General features: G+C 49.0%; 1 protein-coding gene across 1 annotated transcript in view; it reads right to left on the bottom strand.

Annotated features, from left to right (window-relative positions):
• Pcsk6 (proprotein convertase subtilisin/kexin type 6) overlaps positions 1-19,434 on the bottom strand; it is a 144,021-nt gene that overhangs the window by 73,055 nt on the left and 51,532 nt on the right. Inside the window, exons 7-9 of the mRNA XM_010611088.1 lie at positions 11,607-11,779; positions 6,278-6,490; positions 2,585-2,685 (exon numbers count right to left, since the gene is read on the bottom strand). Of these exons, the coding sequence (XP_010609390.1) occupies positions 2,585-2,685; positions 6,278-6,490; positions 11,607-11,779 (487 nt within the window). The remainder of the gene's footprint in view (positions 1-2,584; positions 2,686-6,277; positions 6,491-11,606; positions 11,780-19,434) is intronic.

The following is a 19,434-nucleotide window of genomic DNA, read 5'->3' as shown; positions in this document are numbered from 1 at the left end:
AATCTCAGACTCACACATTCTAGATCTAGCTGTCTCTGAAAAAGCCCAGCCTATGACTGCATGAGGCTCTAGGGGGACATCTAGACACAAGCCACACCCTGAAGGCCTGGGCAGTTTCATGAGTATTGTTAAAGTGAACCCAAAAGTGTAAGACTCTTGATTTGCATGATTTTGTGGGGTTTTCTGGGTCAAGTGAATAGCAAACCACTTTTTCCAATCACCTCAGGCGGCTTACGGGAAAAGGAAATTTTAAACCCCTTTATGATGAGGAAATCCATGTTATTTTTGACTCCCGTAATAAAAACACAAGTATGGAAAATATGTCTAGAAAAATGGTGTTGAAATAGTTTTCCTTGCAGTACTGGGAACAAAAACCCAGGGACATATGCACGCTAGGCAAGTGCGCTACCACCAAGTTGCTCCCACAGCCTGAAAATGTTTTTCAGCCAAATTGGCATGGATGGGAAGTCCCAAGCCTGCCCCAAACTATGGGAAAATTCTTATACATCAGGGTCTTGTTTCATTCCCACCACATGGTGTCTACAGATCCCCCCACCCTTCCTGGAAGTTTCTCACCCCAAGACCACCTGTCTTGGTGTGGTTCCTACTCCACTGACGATGAGAGAGAGAGAGACAGAGACAGAGAAGACAGAGACAGAGAGAGAAAAATGATGGGGACAGGCTGAGGCCATGCTGCCTAGGCGTGCTGGTTAGTTATCCCAACCTCCAGATCTCCTCAGTGCCGATCTTCTCTCTAAATGTCATTTGTTCCTTCTGTGACCGACTCTATGAGTTTAAAAAGCTCAAGTGAGTGCTGTTTTAAGTGAGGTCCGCTTGACTCACCACCTGTAAATTTCTGGGAAGGATTTAAAATGAGGAAGATGTGTATCTGAGTTGAGATGGGTCCACAGCCCAATGCAATGGCACAACTGGTCACGAAGTAAGGTTTGTTTTCTATTTAGTTGTGACTAGTAAAATTCCTTGCATGTTTCCAATAAGGAATGGAAGAAAATAGAGAGCAGTGAATTACTGAACATGTGAACGTAACTTTCCACACAAGCGATTAATTATTTAGAAAACTTAAAAAGAGCCTCAGGACAAACAAGTTAACATTTGTGGCCCAGAAACTGAAAATACTTAGCTGTTTTCTGCTTTGTTGTTGTTGTTTTTAAACTGGTAGCACTGGAGTCTTATGCTCTTCAGCTGCGTGCAAGTCAACATGTAAGCATGCATAATTATAAGGATTTACACATCCCAAACATTCTTTTTGAATAATTTTAAAACTCATCTATGACAAGTGGCTACTGCAAATAGCTGGGTTGTTCTGTGCCAATTTTGATGTCTAAACTAAAACCTGCTTTTGACCCCATTAATGGCAAGTGGACTTAACTCTCTTTCTGATCTATTTACAAACTAACAACCCCAGGATTTTTATTTGGTTTATGATGAACCATTTTACTGTGAATTTATAAACGAAAATTCCTAAAGAGAGGACAGCATGGCCTATAGCACCATTGTAGTGGGTGGGGCAGAATGGGAGACAGGCTTACAGTTGTGGCATATACAGCCCTGGGGGTCTACAGAGAGGGAGGAGACAGTGGGCTGAGCAAAAGAAAGAACCACTCTGCACCCATTGGCATGGCATAAAAAAAGGAGACTTAACAGAGATGAACCTTGAAGACACTGTGCTAAATGAAATAAGCAAGCCACAGAGAGACAAATATGGGTGCAGCATCCCTTCGCTAAAATGCTTGGCACCAGAAATGTTCTGGATTTTTAAAAAATTTTGGAGCATATGTGTAGTCTTTATGAGTTAAGCAGCCCTAATATGAAACTCTGACATCCAAAGCACTCCTAAAGTTGGAATTTCTGGGACATGATGTTGATGTTCAAAGATGCTGCATTCTGGAGCATTTTGGATTTCAGATTTTCTACTATATAATCCCACTTGAATAAAGTACCATAAAGACAGAAGGTATAATGGTGGTGATCAGAGGCTGGAGTAAGGGGGTAGGAGGGAGTGTCCTGGGCCAAATAGTGTCATATGCTGAAGTCCCAGGTCCCAGTACTCAGAAGGTGACTATATTTGGAAATAGGCTTTTAAAGCAGTAACTGAGATAAATGAGGTTATCAGGGTGGGCCTCATCCACGATGGTGGGTGTCCTTATGAGAACAGGAAATCTGGACACAAACTCTTACAGAGGGACGACCACATGGCGTCACATGTAGAAGGTGGCCGCAAGCCAGGAAGACGCCACCCCTGCCAACATCTTGGCCTAGGACCTCTAAACTCCAGAACTTCGAGAAAATAACTTTCTTCTGCACACACCACCATTAGGACAGCCTGAATGCACTAACACAAGGGCTTGGTGTCCGACGGGGACCATGTTTCAGTCTGAGAAGCTGGGGGAGCTCCAGAAATGCGTGGTGGTGATGGCTACGTGACAGCATGGACGCATTTCACTCTGCTGCTGAGCTGCACACTTAAAAATGGTTGAAACGTTGAGTTGTATGTTATGTGCATCTGGTCACAATATGAACATTTTTAAGAAAAGGAAAAGAAGAAAGAAAAGTGGAAACTTACTTCGCTTCTAGAGCCAAGGCGATGATGCCGGCCACCATGGGGGCTGAGACTGAGGTCCCGGTGTGGCCATCGGTGCAGCGCTGACGCAAATCTGTGGTGACCTGCGTGACAAGGGAGGCATGTGAGGCAGGACCGGAGGACAGGCCAGTGCTCTTTTGAGGGATTAAGGCTGCTCAATGCCCACTGGAGAGCTGACCCTGGGGGCCAAGGATAAGAAAAGCGTCTGGCAGATGCGCAGTGCGGTGCTGCCTGCTGCAAAATGCAGACCCGCTGTAGTAAAAGGCCAGTCTTGGGTGGAGATGAGGCCAGGCAGAGCCTAGGAGCCAGGCGCCACCTGCCATGAGTTTCGATGACGGATTAGCTCAGCTTTTGCCTGATGTGCAGTAGTGTGTGCAAAGCACAGGTAAGGCAAAATGAAAGCAAGGAACCTGCTCAAGTTTGCTGGCATCAGGCCTCTGCTGCTAATGCTGAGTTCTTTCAGCAAGATCATCTGACAGGACCCACCTTGGTGTCTCTCAGACTGTAATGCAGCCGGAAAATAGCTACTCATGAGGTGCCCAGGTAGCCCAGGTATCGTTTCAGCCTTTAGCCAAAAGCTCAGAGTTGTCATACATGTCTAAGGCACCCCAACTCCATCTGCAGAAACGGGGGCTGCTGAGGGAGACCGTGAGGCTGGCTGCTCTTTTTGGGAAGGAGAGGCTGGCCCTGCCAGCTGCAGGCTCTGCTTGCCCCAACCTGACGCGCTGACTCCAGGCAGGGTGGGATGGACTCAGGATCTCACCCTCACTCAGCCTGATTTGTGCCTCCCTAGGGAACTGAAATGAGGAGTCGTAGCTGTGCAATCAGCTGGGCCAGGCAGGTATACACCCCTGCCCAGACCAGGTAATCTCCTGCCCCTCCACTTTGCAGAGAGATTTAATCTTGCTAACCCTAACCCTGAGGTCAGGATGTTATTCTGGATTATCTGGATGGGCCTGTCATACTCAGAGGGCCCTTGGAAGTGAAAGAGGAAGGTGACCAATCCTGTCAGAGAGAGGAGGCACACAAAGACCTCAGCCCATCACTGCTGGCTTGGAAGAGAGAGCTGGGGAGCCACAGTCCAAGGTATGCGGTAGCCTCTACAGACGAGAAGGCCCCTCAGCCGGCAGCCTACAAGAAAATGGGGACCTCAGTCCCACAAGCACAGGGAAATGAATTCTGCCCACAATTTGAATGAGCAAGAAATGGATTCTCCCCCAGAGCCTCAGAAACATGCCCGCCAGTACCTTACTTTTAGCCTGATGAGACTCAAAGCAGGGACCAGGCAAGGCTGCTGGACTTTTGACCCCAGAACCTTGAGACACCAATTTATGCTGTTTTAAGCTGCTAAACTGGTGCTAAGGTCCCTTAGAAAACAGGAAACCAACACACATATATCAAGGTTCTGCTGCCAATTTTTGTAACCCTTGTGAATAAATTCCTCCAAGGACAATCATCAAGATCCTTTCATACAGAGCACATTTTCCTGGTCATGTTTTGGCTGGGATGACACTTTCCTGCTCAGGGAACTAGCCTGGGTAGCACATGCACAGGAAGATTTGACATGAATGTCGGCAGAGACCACCTCCACCCACCTATTCAGCAGAGCTAAGGCACTGAGACATGGAGGGCTGGAGAACAGAGCTGAGGACGCAGTTTCTCTGACCTCAGCCTCGTCCTATGAAAGCAGACATGACCATCTGCTCTTCATACAGATTCCAAGCAGATCACAGCTGGGCACCTGCACATACTTGTATGAAATTGAGGATGACTGGGCAGGAAGCTGAGCCTCCAAGAGTACACGATGCCCACGGCTGGCTCTTCAGCCTCAGAGGAGGGGTTCAAGAGGCTGAGCAGAGGGGCTTCCTCAGGAAAGGCGACTGAACCCAGCCACAGAGCGTCGCCTGAGTGCATGCACCCTGGCTGGAACACGGCTCAAATTCAGGGAATCAACAAACCTTCGTCTTCTGGCCAAATGCTTGCTTTTAGGTTTTACTTCTTTGAGCAAAAATACTGTTTGTACACAAGGCATCCCTCGCTCCTGGAGGACACTATTTGGCATCCACTGGACTGGGAGGGACGGGCGGTACTCTGACTGCCACTCTGCCAGGTGGACTGTCCGCAGTAGTGGCTGTGGCCCTTCAGAATGTCTAAAAGGACTTGAAGCACAACAGGGATCCATGGAGCAGATGAGCAATGCTATTCGTATGTTCAGAGCGGAGCTCAAAGGCAGCTACTGGAACGGGGTGTTTTCTTTCTCACCCCTTTCTTATGACATCCTTCCTACCCACAGATTATTGCTCCGAGAATTTTTACAAAAGGGAACTGAAGCATTTGTAGGTCAGGCATGTGCACACACACACACCCCTATGAACACCCACATGCAGGCGTGATTAAACACGCAAACATAGCCACAAGCCCTGCTTCAGGGTCAAGTGACGCATCCTCCCAGCATGCAGCCCTCGGTGCGAGATGTCCAGTGTGACCCTCGCCCTGTCCCCATTTGGCCAGTTGGCCTGTGTAGAATTTTGGCCCAAGCGTGTGTTTAACAGGACCCCAGCAAGACCATGCTCAAACGCGCTAGATACCTACATGAAAAGGACGTGGTTCAGGAACTCAGCCGCCCATCCAGGGCCAAGGGCACCCACAGAAATGGAAAGTAACATCTTAAATGAACACCGTAACAAGCCAGGCCCGGCCCTGCCAGGCTGAACTTTTGCTGATGCTGAGCAAAGCAGAGAACGGGAAGCTTGTGTGCTCCCCCAGAAAAATATAAAAATGAAATAATAATTTCTAAAGATGTGGCTAAGCAGCAGGAAAAGTAGAAAGATGCTAGTGAGCTTTAAAATTAAACCATGTCTGGCCAGCTCCACAATCTCATTTTTTCAACATCTACAAACTTCACTTAAGGACTATGCATTTGAATTCGGCATTAATCTGGAGTGGAAACTCTCCTTCTCCTTTTACTTTAGTAGGAAAATATGTAGGGAAAGAAGATGCACAAACTCCACCCATATACTTAAAATAGATACTATTTAAAAATTATTCAGGGGCTGGAGATGTAGCTCCAAAGTGCAGTGCCTGCCTGGTATGCACAAGGCCCTGGGTTCCATCCCCAGCACAACCCCCCGCCACATGCTCGCTCATACACACACATGCACACACACACACAGAGTAAAAGATAAATTCACTTCAGTGAGTAGAACAGACCAAAATCAAAGCTAGACTGCATAGCATCCGGGATATATTTCTTTGGTAGCAATGGAAGGCTAGAAAAACAGCTGGATTTCCCGAATGTTTGAGTATAAAGCCAGGACTATCTCTTACTCTATTTTCCAAGTCAAAACTGGACTGGTCAATTGAATTCCAAGTGAAGTGACCACAGACTTTCAGAGAGCTAAAAGGAGACGTGTCGAGAATGAACCCCATTCTTAAATGCTATTTTTAGATGGCTCAAGCCAGAGAAGGTTTTGGTTGGTATTTCTGGGCACAGATGAACAAGGCAGGGTCTGAGGCAGGCTGCCAAGGCACTGGGGCTGACCTTGAGGCTCGCATGGCTCCCTGAAGGCACAGGCTGGGGGCTGTGATCCAATACAATCTGATCGTGACCTCACTCATCGTAGGGAGCAGGATTCCTCCCCAGAGGAATCAACCCTGCAGAATGCCGGGACTCACAATTTTCCGTTCATAGAAGGCCCCGCTGCTGTAGGTGGTGGCCAGGGTGGAGGAGCACTCCTCCAGGTACCAGGGCTTGTAGCCATTCTCGGTGGTGCTGCTCACGGAGATGGTGTAGATGCTGTTGGTGTAGCCATCACAGGAGCAATAGTCCCCTTCTCTCCCACCATTCCCAGAGGCCCAGACGAAAATGGAGCCCAGGCCCTGCCGGCCCTAGATGGAAGCAAAACAGGACATCAGCCACTGCAGCCAGAGCCCCGTGGGTCAGGTCTCCCATGCAGCTGCAGAATCACCTTGAATGTCCCTCCCGAGGGTATAAGAAGGATGCACTGAGACCCTCTCAAAGCCACCCACAGGGCTCTGTTTTGACTTTAATGGAATGATTTTGCCTGGGGCAAGAGCCTTAAAACTACAGAATTCCAGGACTATGCAGGCGCAGAAATACTAGAAAGACCCCCTCTGTTCTTTAGAGGAAAATCCAGGACCCTGACCCAAGCTGCTCCATTTCAGAGCTGTGCCTCTAATTTCCATCAGAGTAGCAGAGGAACAAAGGCAGTGCGAGGGCTACAAGTAACACTGAGATTATGGGTGATGGCAGAGTTTATAATTTTGATTTTTCTGGGCTGGAGGAGCTGGTTTTACGGGGAAGAGAAGGCATTTTCCTGAAAAACATAGCTAAAGAAATGTTTTTCTTGGAGAACAAGGCAATTTTTCAAAGAAGGATCAGACCGTGAATTCTGGGTGAAGACTGATAGGTAAACAAGGCAATGGCCCAGTATGCTGGCGGCTGCTTGTGAGGGTCCTACTAGCATTCCTGGGGGTTCCCACCGTGGGTCAGCTTTGGGAAGGTCAGACTATTAACACCAGCGCTGATGGTGGCTTCCCTCATGTATGGAGGTTTTCACTGTTGAGAACATATGCATGAGAAAAGCCTGTGAAAGAAAGGCGGGTCAGTGCAGGTTCCTGTGGCTCCATTCTGTCCCACGCTCAGGGACCAAACCGAGAGTCATTCCAGCCACAAACACTAGCCAATGATTAGCTAATAAAGCAGAGTGACCAATGCAGTCCAATTGGCTGGACCTGCAGGTGGCGTGCAGCTAGCCTGAGAGCGTGGTGCCAGCATCCATCTCCAGGTGAAATCGGACCCATCAGGCTTCCAGCATCCGCATCGGTACTGAGGACCCTCCCTTCCGAACACATGGGAGGAAGCGGATACTCAATCCCAACAATGGGTCAATTCAGCGATACTCTTCAACCTAAGCCTGCAACCTCTGTCAAGTGGACTTGAAGCCCAGCTGCCGACTGCATGTACACACTCACCCTTAGAATTCAAGCTCCCCATGGCTGAGGGGACCCACCTGCTCCACCAGCCCCACGCCAGTCCACTCTACAGACAGTAGTGGTGAACAGCGTGCCACAGCAGGCTGCTTCTTACCACTGAAAGCTCTGCAAGATTCACCTCTGCTATAGACCAAGGGGACTCTGGTTCCAACCTGAGGCTCAGTAGAGCCCACGGGGAGGATCCTGGTGCTCAGCCTGCTGCTTCCAGCTGCCTCATTCACTCTGCTTTCTGCATCTCTCAGGTGGGCGTGTCTGACTGGCCAGGAGCTCACCAAAAAGGTTATTCAGCTTTACCAAGAGTTAACTTCTGGAGGAAAGGTACAAAATGCCAAGGAAACAGGTGTGTGCGTACAGTTACAGTTATGTGCCACGTAAGGATGTTTCAGTCAGTGCTGGACCACAGTTAAGACCATGGCTGTACCATCCAGGTCTGTGTCAGTACTCTCTGTCACGTTCACACACTGATGAAACTGCCTAAGGATACACTGACACATTTCTCAGAACAGCCACTAAGCAAACCAGGACTACAATTACTTGCTGGAGAAGATTAACCAGAAGCTAGTTTAAAGCAACTAAAATCCAAATAAAAGGTATTTAACCCAAAGGAGCCCATCTTTATTCCATTTAAGAATTCTTCCTAAGATGCTGCCACTCTGAACTTCCCACCCCATTCAAAATCCTTTATAAAATGTTGCCACTTTGCAAAATGGAGCACCAACCCGGATGCTTTAAAACAGTGCTCCCCAAACTCGAACACGCATGCAGCGGAGTCACCCGGGGATCCGTTAAAATGCAGATCTGGACCTAGCAGGTCTGGGGTGCTGTCTCAGTCCCCTCTCTGTTACGATAACAAACACTTGTGATAATCAACTTGTAAAGAGAAGAGGATTACTTTGGCTCCCAGTGCCGGAGGATTCAGTCCATCACTGATTGGCCTCATTGCTCTGGGCTTGAAGCGAGAAAGCGTATTCATCTCGTGGCCAGGAATGAAAGAAAGAGGGGCGAAGGGGGCAGGTGGGTTCCACCGTCTCCTTTGGAGGAATACCTCTAATGATTAGAAGATCTTCACTGGGTTCCGTCACCTCCCAGTAGCACAAGCTGGGGCCCAAGGGTTTCACACAAAGGCCACCGGAGGACACACCAGATCTGAGCTGTGGCAGGTGGGCTGCAGTTCCACCTAAGGAGCTCCTGCTGATTTGGGGCTTCCTACCAGGCACCACATACTGACTGGTAGGCCAATCCCTTCTCACAAAGCTCACGGAGTCAACAGTTTCTACCTTCTTAAAGTGGTTTTCTGGGAGAGACCGTGGATGGAGGGAGAGGAGACACCCAGATCTGAGATACAGAGCGGGGTTTAGCTGTCTCTGAGGAGTTTACATTCACTCTACAGATCTTCCAGTGGCTTCACAGAAAAGCCACGGAATAGAAGCTAAATAAAGGGGATGTTTCAAGCCTAGCCATGAACTTCCATTTCTATTCAGTAAAATATAATCTCAACCACATCAAAGCGTAGCTGGTGTCCTTCCTGGGGAGTGACTTTGTGCACAAGCTCAGAAGCATCAGTCCCGAGGGCTGCCGATGGCAGGCTCTGGACAAGGCCAGCGTTTTTAGCCACAGTGGTGTTTAATCTCCCCTGGGGAACGACAAAGCCCTGTGAGGAGTGAGGCTTCAGAAGGACCAACATTAACCAGATCCCTGTGGCAAATTATGGCTTCTAAAGTCTCCTAATGCCCAACGACGACATCATCTCCTAAAGATGAAGTCAGCTTTTACAGAAAAAAGACCGTAGGTGACAAATGGGGTGGCACGAGGAAAAACAGATGGGGAAATGTGGTTTGGTTTGAGATCATCAAATTTCTAGGAAGATTTTCCGTGACAGCTTTAGACAGCTGCGATTTAAGGGTCCCTATATGACATATTTTATTTCAGAACAACTGAAAAAAGATGAAATGACCTCAGTATTTTAAGAAAGCATGACAAGACCAAGGGGGAAACCACATGGTCCCCTCTGCGAGTCCCGGTTCCCCCTGACAGGTTGATAAAGCCACTGCTGCTCAGAATTCAGATTGCAAAGATCCCCTCTCCGCGGCTCTAGCTTTTCAAAGTCTGGCCCAGGGTCCATCTACACAAAACTAAGGGAACAATTCAAACAATCCCTTGAAAACAATCACTACCTCGCCCAGACACAGGGGGCCTCTTCCTAAGAGACTGGGTCTTTAGAAATCATTTCACAAAAAGGCCAGATGTTCAGCATTAACACCATTCAGAGCAATACATTTCATGCAGAAAACACGATCTCTAACTCAAGTCACCCTCTCTGAAGCCCAAATTCGGCTTGATTTTTAGGATGTTTCACTTGTCATCAAGTCTGAGATCCGAGTGATCAAGTGGGAGTTGAGTCATGGAAAGATGTGATTTAAGCATTCAGCGGCTCCTCGCGGGCAGTGGCTGACTCGACCAGGTCTGCATGTGCCAGCAAACGGCCCCGCTCAGGTGCTCAGCAGCCTACGGAAGCCACCTTTGTGTTCTCTGGAAGCCGAGGAGACAAAAGAGGCAGGTCACACTGTCTCCTTCCTTTCCTTTTCTCCTTACACAGAGTAAGCCCTGAGCTCCCAGGAATAGAAGCACGGATGTCCTGCTTCCAGCCAGTAGTTTCTGAGCCATTCACACCCTGCGCATTTAGGAGGAGACCTCGGGGAGGAGGAAACTTTCTCTCAACTTGGGAGCAGCATCCATCCATCCATGCACCAGAGGAGGTGCAGCCCGGCTGTGCCTGGCAGGAGGTGGAGGCAGGGAGTGGGCCCAAGCCCCGGAAGTCTCAGGAGACAAGGGGGTGGAGGTAAGGGGACAACTTGGGAGACTCCATACAGTGGGAGAGAGGGCACCAAGGCCAGGGGCCTGCTGAGAGCAAAACACTTGATCCCTCGAGAAGAAAGTAACAGATGGTAAATAGACTCAATGCACCCAGAAAAGCAGTCAAATAACATTGCTCACAAAGAGGAAATTATGACCAGAGTTCAAAAAAAAAGGTTGCTCCTCTGTGGGGAAGAACTTGGTGACAGCAGAAGGTGACAAAGACAGGCTGCTACCAGTATAACTTTCTGGTACTATCTGATTTGCTTACTACTTATTAACCATATTTTAGTCACTATGCATGGGTTACAATACCATAGGAATGTAAAAATCTTAAAATTATATAAATGACAAAAAGGGCTTGGCACCTCCATCCCTTTCCTCTCCTGTGCCCACAGAAGTCAGAGATGCCTAAACTCCCGGCCGGAACCCTGCACCCCCACCGGCACTCATCAGCCACACTTCGCACTCTGGGGCTTTCCTAGGCCACCCAGCACCTCCTGGAGGCCAACCACAGCTCCATCTGCTTGCTCCAAGAAGCTGTCCTCACGTAGAAGTCAGGCTGCCTCGCCACCTCACCTGCCCGTAAGCCCTGCTTCATCTCCAGGCACCTTCTCCCCAGGCCCCGCCTGCCTGACCCATGAAGCTCTGGATGGATGAGCACAGAGGCTGGTGCCTGGGCCTCCCCAGCTCAGTGGAGAGCCAGCCTCTTGGATGTGCCCTCTGCCTCGTCCCTGGTGAGGCTTACGCAGAAATTCCAACTCTGTTGGGCTGTGCTCTGGTGGTGGGAAGTCCAGACCATGGCTTCTTGCTGCAGTAGGGGCAGGATTAGCCACACGGTGATAGGACTCCCACCCACCTGTACGTCCGTCCCTCAGCCAGGAGGGACGGGTGGACCCCAAGGCAGAGAGGGCTCGGCAAGCGAAGGCCAGGTTGGCTCTCTCTGGAACAGGGGCCACCTTCCACCGGACTGAGCCTTAAGCGACCTCTCTCTCAGTCGGGCTCCAACACGGCAGCACTTCTCTGCCAGTCCTGTCTCAGGGCTGCGGCTGGTGCTGCTCTGATATTTAGCTGTTAAAAACGTTCCCTGTCTTCCTCAGCCCATGAGCACCCTTGTACCCTGTGTTACTCACACCTTTTTAATGCCATACTCGAAAGCCTGTTTAGCCAGGCGGCCGGGCCCGTCCACTGTCCTCCCGTCATCATCTGGTCCCCAGCTGGCACTGTAAATGTCGATGTAGTTGGGTCGGATGCCCAGGGACTTGGCTTCAACCACATCTGTCACATCGCCGTCCAGCATGCGGATGCCTGAAAGCACAAGGGAAACTTGTCACCAGCGCCTGGGGTTCTGAGCACACAGCAGGGGCCACGCTGGGCCTGGGACGGCAAGGCTGGGAGCCCCACACAGCGTAGATCTGTACCCAGCACCACCAGGCTCCCCAGAGGGAAGCCACGTTGTTTCGGGAAAGTTCGCTCCTTCTCTCTGGGCTGGCTGATGTGAAAGGATGAGAATAACCCAGCAGGCCACAAGGTGAAGTGCTCCTGCTGTGCAGTGGCAGCAGAAGAAAACCAATTGCAATGCTCAGGAAGAGAGGACTCGAAAGGTTTTCCTCAGTACCACGACGCCACGCTGCTACCTAAAAGTGCACATTGCTCTGCTAGAACTGCAGAGTCTTTTTCAACTCGCCCAGCTGTTCGTCCTCTTTGTGTATTTCTCTTTCCTGTCTGAGTCCATCCTACGTCTCATTCGGGATGAACCGCACAATGAACTTTAACTGGAACACAGGAGCCCAGGCCCTAGCCCACAGAGAGGAGGAGGGGGTGCAGGCTGGACTCGGCTCAGTCCCGTTCCCAGGCCAGACCCAACTTCCTCAGCGAGAGGGGTGAGTGGGTCCCACAAACCCCTCCCAGCACCTGTGGTGGGGCCAGGGACCTCCTGGTCGATGCGCCCCTCCCAACACGCCTCACCCAGAGCAGGAAGCTGCGGGTGGCTGCACAGACCTGGGAAGCAGCGGTAATGAGAGCCAGTACCTCAAGTCAGACCCCTGCGAGCCTCGGAAGACCTTGCCACGCCTCTCAGAGGCCCCTGTGCTCCTACCTGGACTCAGCTCTGCGTGTGCAATGGCCATGCTTCTGGTCTAAACAAATTCTTCAGCTCAGAGCTACTTAAGACAGAATGGAAAAGGGGACGTTTGCTGATTGCAAGAATAATATCCGCTCTTTGATGAAAGTTTGGGAATTGGAGAAATAACAAAGGATAACATTTTGGTTACTTTCTCCTAATAGTTTTCTCGGCCTGCAGCATACACTTTCTTTCCAGACATTTTTTTTTCAACTGAACTTTATATGGAACACTTCCCTATGCCATTAAGACTTCAAGACGTGGTTATTAACAGTTGCAGTATCCCTCCCCTCGCCCTCAGACCCAGGCACCCCCTCTCTGGGCTCCTCAGCACGCATGGGTCCCTCTGCCCCACGTCTACCGGACCTACTCATATCCCACAATCTACAGCAACATGGAAAGGGTTCTCAGAAACAGAAACTTGGAACACAACTGACCTTAACAAACAAAATATAGTTGGTTCTCCATGTGCATGGGTTTAGCATCTGAGGACTCAACCTACCATGCATCAAAAATGTTGAAAAAAAAAAGTGATAGAGCTACTGAACGGGCACTGATTTTTCTGCTTGTCATTATTCCCTGAACAATACAGTGGAACAACTATTCACACAGCATCTGCGTTGTGTTAGGTATTGTAAAGCACCAGCGATGATTCAAAGTACACAGGAGGATGTGTAGAGCTTACAGGCAAACACTGCCATTTTACACAAGGGGCTTGAGCATCCACAGATCTTGCATCTGCGGGGGGCCAGGATCAATCTTTCCTAAATTCTAAGGGACAACTACAGTGACTTTCCCTGGGGTTCAAAGAGACAGGCTAGGACTCAAGCAGAAAGAGACTGGGAGGAGTGGCCCTCTCTTGGCTGTACACTTAAGTGGGGACACCATGCTTAACTGGAAACTCCTACTCTGACAGCCTGGGAACTGTGCTCACAATTAATATCAGGGGCTCAACAACACGCCCAGAGCCACGTAGTTGTGGCAGCCAAGTGGGCACGGCAGTGGGGGCTGAGGTCATGGGAAGAGCCTCCTCTTATAGTTTTATGGCTTTAAAGATGAGCAGTGGGAATAAATTGAAAGCCTCAGCACCGTCTGTCTTCTCTTCTGACTCTCCATCTAGTTCCTCTCTTCATTACCCAAGCTGCCCAGTTGCAGGACAGCCCAGGGAAGTCACCACTGACCAAGCACCTCTGACCGCACAGCAAGGGGTTTAGACATCTTGTCACCTGCACCTGGTGAGGCCCACAGAGCAGAGTTCTCTCCATTGACATGCATGCCACGGGTCAAGCCCTGCCACGGCCACCAGCTGTGACCAGGAAGTGACCTTGGCCGGTCTTTCAGCTCAGCAGGCCTCCATTTTCTGCATACTGCAATGATGACTTTCTGTCTCATGGCACCATGTCAAACTAAAAGGGAAGATCCAGGTTCACTGCCAAGCATGCAGGAAGCTGCTAGCTCAGTTTCACCAAACCTCAGTTTCCCCATTTGTAAAAATAGATGCAGTGACAATGACTAGTTCCCCCTTACCTAAGATAGACATGTTAGTCATAAAGTTGAATAAAACAACGGGCCCCATGGAACCCCTACTGGGTGCAAGAAAAGAATGGGACCCGCTGGGGTCCTCTAGTGTCTTTCTTTTTATCCCTTGCCTCTCAGAGGAAACTGCTCGGGATCTGGATTATTCATTCCTGGCCTCTAAGAAATGATCCTCTTCATACAACTGGATGCATGTTTATGTAATATACTGTTTCATTTTGCTTGTACTTGGAATTAATCCTTTGCTGGCCATATATGCGATAAAAACCTCACTTTTCTCATCTTATCTTTTTGTTTTACAGAATCTCTCAATAAGCAGATTCCCTCTCCCTGTCCCTCTCTCTGCTGAATACTGAACCCAGGGTCTCATCTGTGTTGTGCATGTGCTCTACCCCTGAGCTGTAACCACTGCCACAGAGGTTCTTCATTTTACTAACAGGAGCTTATTTCCCTTTGAAGATCAAGGGAGACAAATCTTCTCTGGGTTTTGTTGGCACCAATGGGAAGGTTCCTTTTATTAATTTTTTAAAATTCCCCCTCCCCCATACCAGGGATCGAACTCAGGACCTTGAGCTTTCAAGGCAGGCGCAGTGCCACTGAGCTAAATCCCCAGCCCAGGAAGGTGCCTTTTACAGGCAGGACAGAGTCACTCTGGCCCGGCCCTCATGGGCTGTGACACTGGCTCATTGTCTTTTGTCTTTCGTGGGGCTGTGGGTAGAGAGCAGGAGTCAGGGTGGCCATGAGGCACTGTCCTTCTGCTGTCCCTGCTCTGTGTCCCACACTTCTGTCTCCATGTCTGTTTCAAGGATGGTGGGCCCTAGCACCCAGCCCACTCAACCACAAACGTCCAAGGGCCCATGCAGGGGGCTGATGGTGTGCCAGGACCGAGGCAGCTCAGGGCAGAGTCCTGGGAGGAATTTCGGATGCGCATGACCATGGGCCGTGAACTCAACCTCTCTCAGTGAGGTCAGTGAATGTGTAAACAAAGTCTCTGAGCTACGGTTCAGATACTCTTTGAGTGCCCCACCCCAGGGTTCCCAGTGAGGTGACACTCGCAGATGATGGAGCTTTTCAGAGGGTGCATAGGTCCAGGAATGCAGTTCAGCGGCACTGCACCTGCCTGGCAAGCGCAAGGCCCTGAGTTCAATTCCTGGTACCAAAAAAAAAGAGGGAGCCTACTGGGAGCGGTTAGGCCATTGGGGGTGCTGTGCTGCAGCTAGGAGGGGACAAGGTAGTTCTTGTGGGACCCTGGTTAGTTCCCGCGAGAGGGTTGTTATGAAGAAGCAAGGCTGGTCCCTGTCGCTCTCTGGCTTCTTCCTTCACTGTGTGATCTCTCCCTCTAGCGATGCTCTTGCCATGGTCCTATCTGTCAGGATGCCGCTTGGGAAAGGGTGGCCCAAGTGAGCACTGTGATGTCGGGACTATAAGGCTGTGAAACTTCAAGCTAAAGAAGCCTCTTTGCTTTATAAGTTGTCCAACCTCAGCTATTTTACTATAGTAATGGAAAACAGACTATATACTCTGGTCTCTAGTGCTGCTGGATAAACAAAAGTAGTTTTCTTTCTGGATTTTTACATTTAGCAATTAATGTACTTTCTAGGGGACACTAGCTGGCCACATAGGCAGCCAAAACCTCTTCTGATATTCTAGCGGTGAAAACTGAACCTGCTATTTTAGGACTACTCATGTAAGTTATAAGAGGTGAAATGCCTATTTTAAATAAGAACAGAATGCCAGAAGACATCCAAAAATATGTAAAAACATAAGACTAGAACGATTTCCCAACACCTCTTACAATGCTTTTCGTTTTGGAAAAACACGGATGGATATGTGAGAAAGCAAGCATCATGTATTTAGATTTTAATGGAGCATCTATTTTCTCCAACATTGACAAGTTGCCAACAGAGAAAAGGTAAATATTTTCAGTAGAAACCTGCTGTTCCAACATTAGCTTTAAATGTGAATGGCTCTCTGGGAATGCCAAGGAAAAGAAAAACAGCAATCATTTCTCTAATGAAAAAAGAAAGGCCCATTTACTATAAATTGCTGGGTACAAAAAAAATAATTTGGACGAGTCATTTTGATGGCAAATTAACTCCCTGTTGTTAGCTTGCTAATGGATTGCTTTTCTGCCTGCTGGATTCAGAGCTCACGGTGGTGAGATAAACATGCTTGGCCAGTTCACTCTAAGGATGGGTCTGTGGGCTCAAGGTGAAAAGAAAGAAAACACTCACTTTCCAGGACCTCAGCACTCTTTGTCTGGGTGAACAAACCCAAATTGCTATCGGGGATCAAATCCCAACAGACAATTCTAGGCACCCCAAGAAGCTCCTCCTAGAAAAGCACCAGACAGGTTTGCTTCACTTGCAGTAATATATGCATTCCTTAAATTGCCTAAACCCAATAATATTTTAGATGCCCTGAGAGAACTTGCTGAAATGAATCACCATTTAAGTCTCTCAGTAAAGTTAAAAACAGTGCCAGTTTTCAGAGTGACCGGTCCTACCTCTTTTTCCTTTGTTCCTTATTTACATCTTGATTTGCCAAATAACCAGCTTACATAGGGCAAGACAAACCTATCAACATGCAGTCAGCCCTAAAACAGGGGAAGACAGAGCATTTGCCTTGAAGACCTTTTGAGGAAGCTTGATCTTAAAAGGAAAGGGGAGAGTGCATGTGCACACGCGCGTGCACACACACACACACACACACACTCACCCACAATAGGAGAAGTCAGCCCCCTCACCTGGGTTGCCAACATCTAGAGGGTGGCAGGTGATCAGGCCACCACGGGCCCACTTCTATTCATCGAGAAGTAATGTATTTTGCCTTCAGCAAATGAATGGCGTGGTAAAAGCCACAAACAGCAGCAAGTAAAATTAGATTGTTGCTCCTTGAGAGCGACAAATAGGCCTCTCTAACAAATTTGCTCATTAATCCTGAGTTTATTTTAGTAAATCTGCAGAGAATGGTTTGTTTTGGGGGTTCTTTCCTTTTCAGCAAAACTATACTACATTCTGTTCTGTGAGCAGCCATGATGGGAAAAGTAAAGTTTCAACGGTTCTTTAAAATGCTACAAAGCTAAAAAGTTTTTGCCAACTCTCATTACTACCCAAGACTGTATTGGAGCTCTCCAATCTCTGAACATGACCCCACAGGACAGTCTTGTGCTAGGAATCCCAGGAGCTGTGGTCTACGACACTGTCAAGCCAAGTCTAGTTTGCTGTAGTCACATGATGTGCATAGAGAAACACCACAGATCACCACCAAGCTGTCTCTCAGCTTCCTGTTCTGTTCCTGATCTCCTGATGGAACCGTTCTGTCTCCTTCTGGGGCAGAAACACAGCTACAGCCAGTGACACAGCAGCAAAGTCGGGTGTGAGTCCTTCCATGGGGTCCTGGGCCTATGAGATGAGGGCTGTCCTACGTAGGAGGCCTTGTGTTCACTGTCTCCTGATTTGCTGTATTCTCATGCTTTGACATCTGGGGCCTTGCTAACCCTGCAAGAACATCCCTTCTCGGGCTGGCCAATCCCTAGGGACAGTGAACACACTGGCCCAGAAGTGCATCTTTCATGTGCAAACTGACCAGTTCTGAGACTATCCCTCCAACTACCTCCTCTCACAGGCCTGACCACTATTCCTCAGTCCTAAGCACTCCACGGCACATGCAGACAGTACCTTTGCCCCGGGGCAAACCAGCCAATCCTGGGCTCGCCTTGCCTAGCTTTGCCTTCCCTGTGGAAACCATAATAAATACTTCTGCCCACAGCATCCCTCGGTTTTCCTGGTGTCTGGCTGACCCTAGTGCTTCCCTGTGACGCCCTGTGTGGTCTGATGTGCCCAGCCCTCCTGGGATCTGTGAGGCACAAACTGCTTCTTTAGCAATGACAGTCATCTCCGCACCAGGTAGCCTTGCCAATCCTAAACAATAATGAAAACTGTATTTCTCTTTCATAATCAGGTCCTGTTGATTTTGCAAGGACTGGTAAAAGAAAAGCCTAAGTCATCATCTCAAGAGCAGACATCTGTGTTTTCCATGGCCTTCCCACTTGGAAGATGGGCGATTCGGGAAGGGCTCGCAACCTGGGATGCAGGACAGAAGAGCATACTTCTGGGCCGGGCGGAGCACCCATGTTTACACCATGACTGAGGACAGAAACCCCCAGAGGATTGTGACTGTGACAGAGAAAGCCAACGCAAGCCCTGAACTGGCTCCTGAAGAAGACAGCGGAAATCAGACACAACACTGTCAGGAGGAAAGGCACCGTGGCGGTGAGGGCAGAGCGCCAAGGGGACTGGCTTTGGGATCTGTCTCGGAACTGAAGGAGCACAGTCGCGCGGGTTGTGGAGGCGTGGTCTGGGGGTCTATGTCTAGTCCCCGGCCTGATTTTCTCTCTGGCGTGGTTCCCTGCTTTGCTTCCTGGCCACCATAAACTAAGCAGCTTAGTCCTGCCATGAACTTACGCTATGATGTTCCTGCTTTGGAGAAGGCCGATCATGGACTGAATCCCCTTAACACGTGAGCCAAATTAAACTTCTCCTTCAACTGTGGTGTACGGTACTGTGTCCAATGATGGGAAAGCTAATACAGCCACCCAAGAGCTTGTTACTTAGACTTGAATGTACCCTCTTCCCGAGTCTATGCGTCTGTCTACATCTCTCACACACATCTCAGAAACCCCAGTCTGTTCAGCCCATGGCACTGGGAAATGAGCCTCACTTGTCCCCTGGGGAAACGTGCAGCTGGGTGGCCTGGCAAGGAAATGGCTTTCAGAGACACAGAACAAAGGCCTACGGAGAATTCTTGTCCATCTCCTCCTTTCTATGGCTCCTGCTACACCCAGGGGTCCTCAGAGCCAGTAGGCAGTGGCCTTTGATTAGAATGGGGGTGAAGGGCAGGGAAGGAGAACCCCCATTCCCTGATGGCACTGGCTCCTAGCGTTCACCAACCCCTCAAACCTCCCAGTAAATTTTAAATCCTAGTACAGCTGAAAATGCACTCAGAGCCTTTGAAGATTAATCTGAGGCTTAAATGGTTCTCCAGAATGCTCACAAGCCTAAACTGCTTAAAGGAAATACTAATGAGACTGAATTCTGTGATTCAGAATTAACACAATTAACCAATTTATGGGCATGGATTAATTTAGCCATTATGTACTTAACATTTTCGTGTTTATGAAGGGAAAAATATGATTCAGTTCCCCAATCAAAATATGCAGCCAAAATGCCAACAGAAATTAGGCTGTTGCTGTTTACTTTTCCTTCTCAGAAATGAATAAACAGGGCCTGAGAAGATGCACCCA

This window comes from Fukomys damarensis, unplaced genomic scaffold (assembly GCF_012274545.1).
Source record: "Fukomys damarensis isolate Sample0158 unplaced genomic scaffold, DMR_v1.0_HiC HiC_scaffold_7, whole genome shotgun sequence".
Lineage (NCBI taxonomy): Eukaryota > Metazoa > Chordata > Mammalia > Rodentia > Bathyergidae > Fukomys > Fukomys damarensis.
The sequence above is the reverse complement of the archived record's forward strand: the minus strand, read 5'-3'. Positions and strand labels throughout refer to the sequence as shown.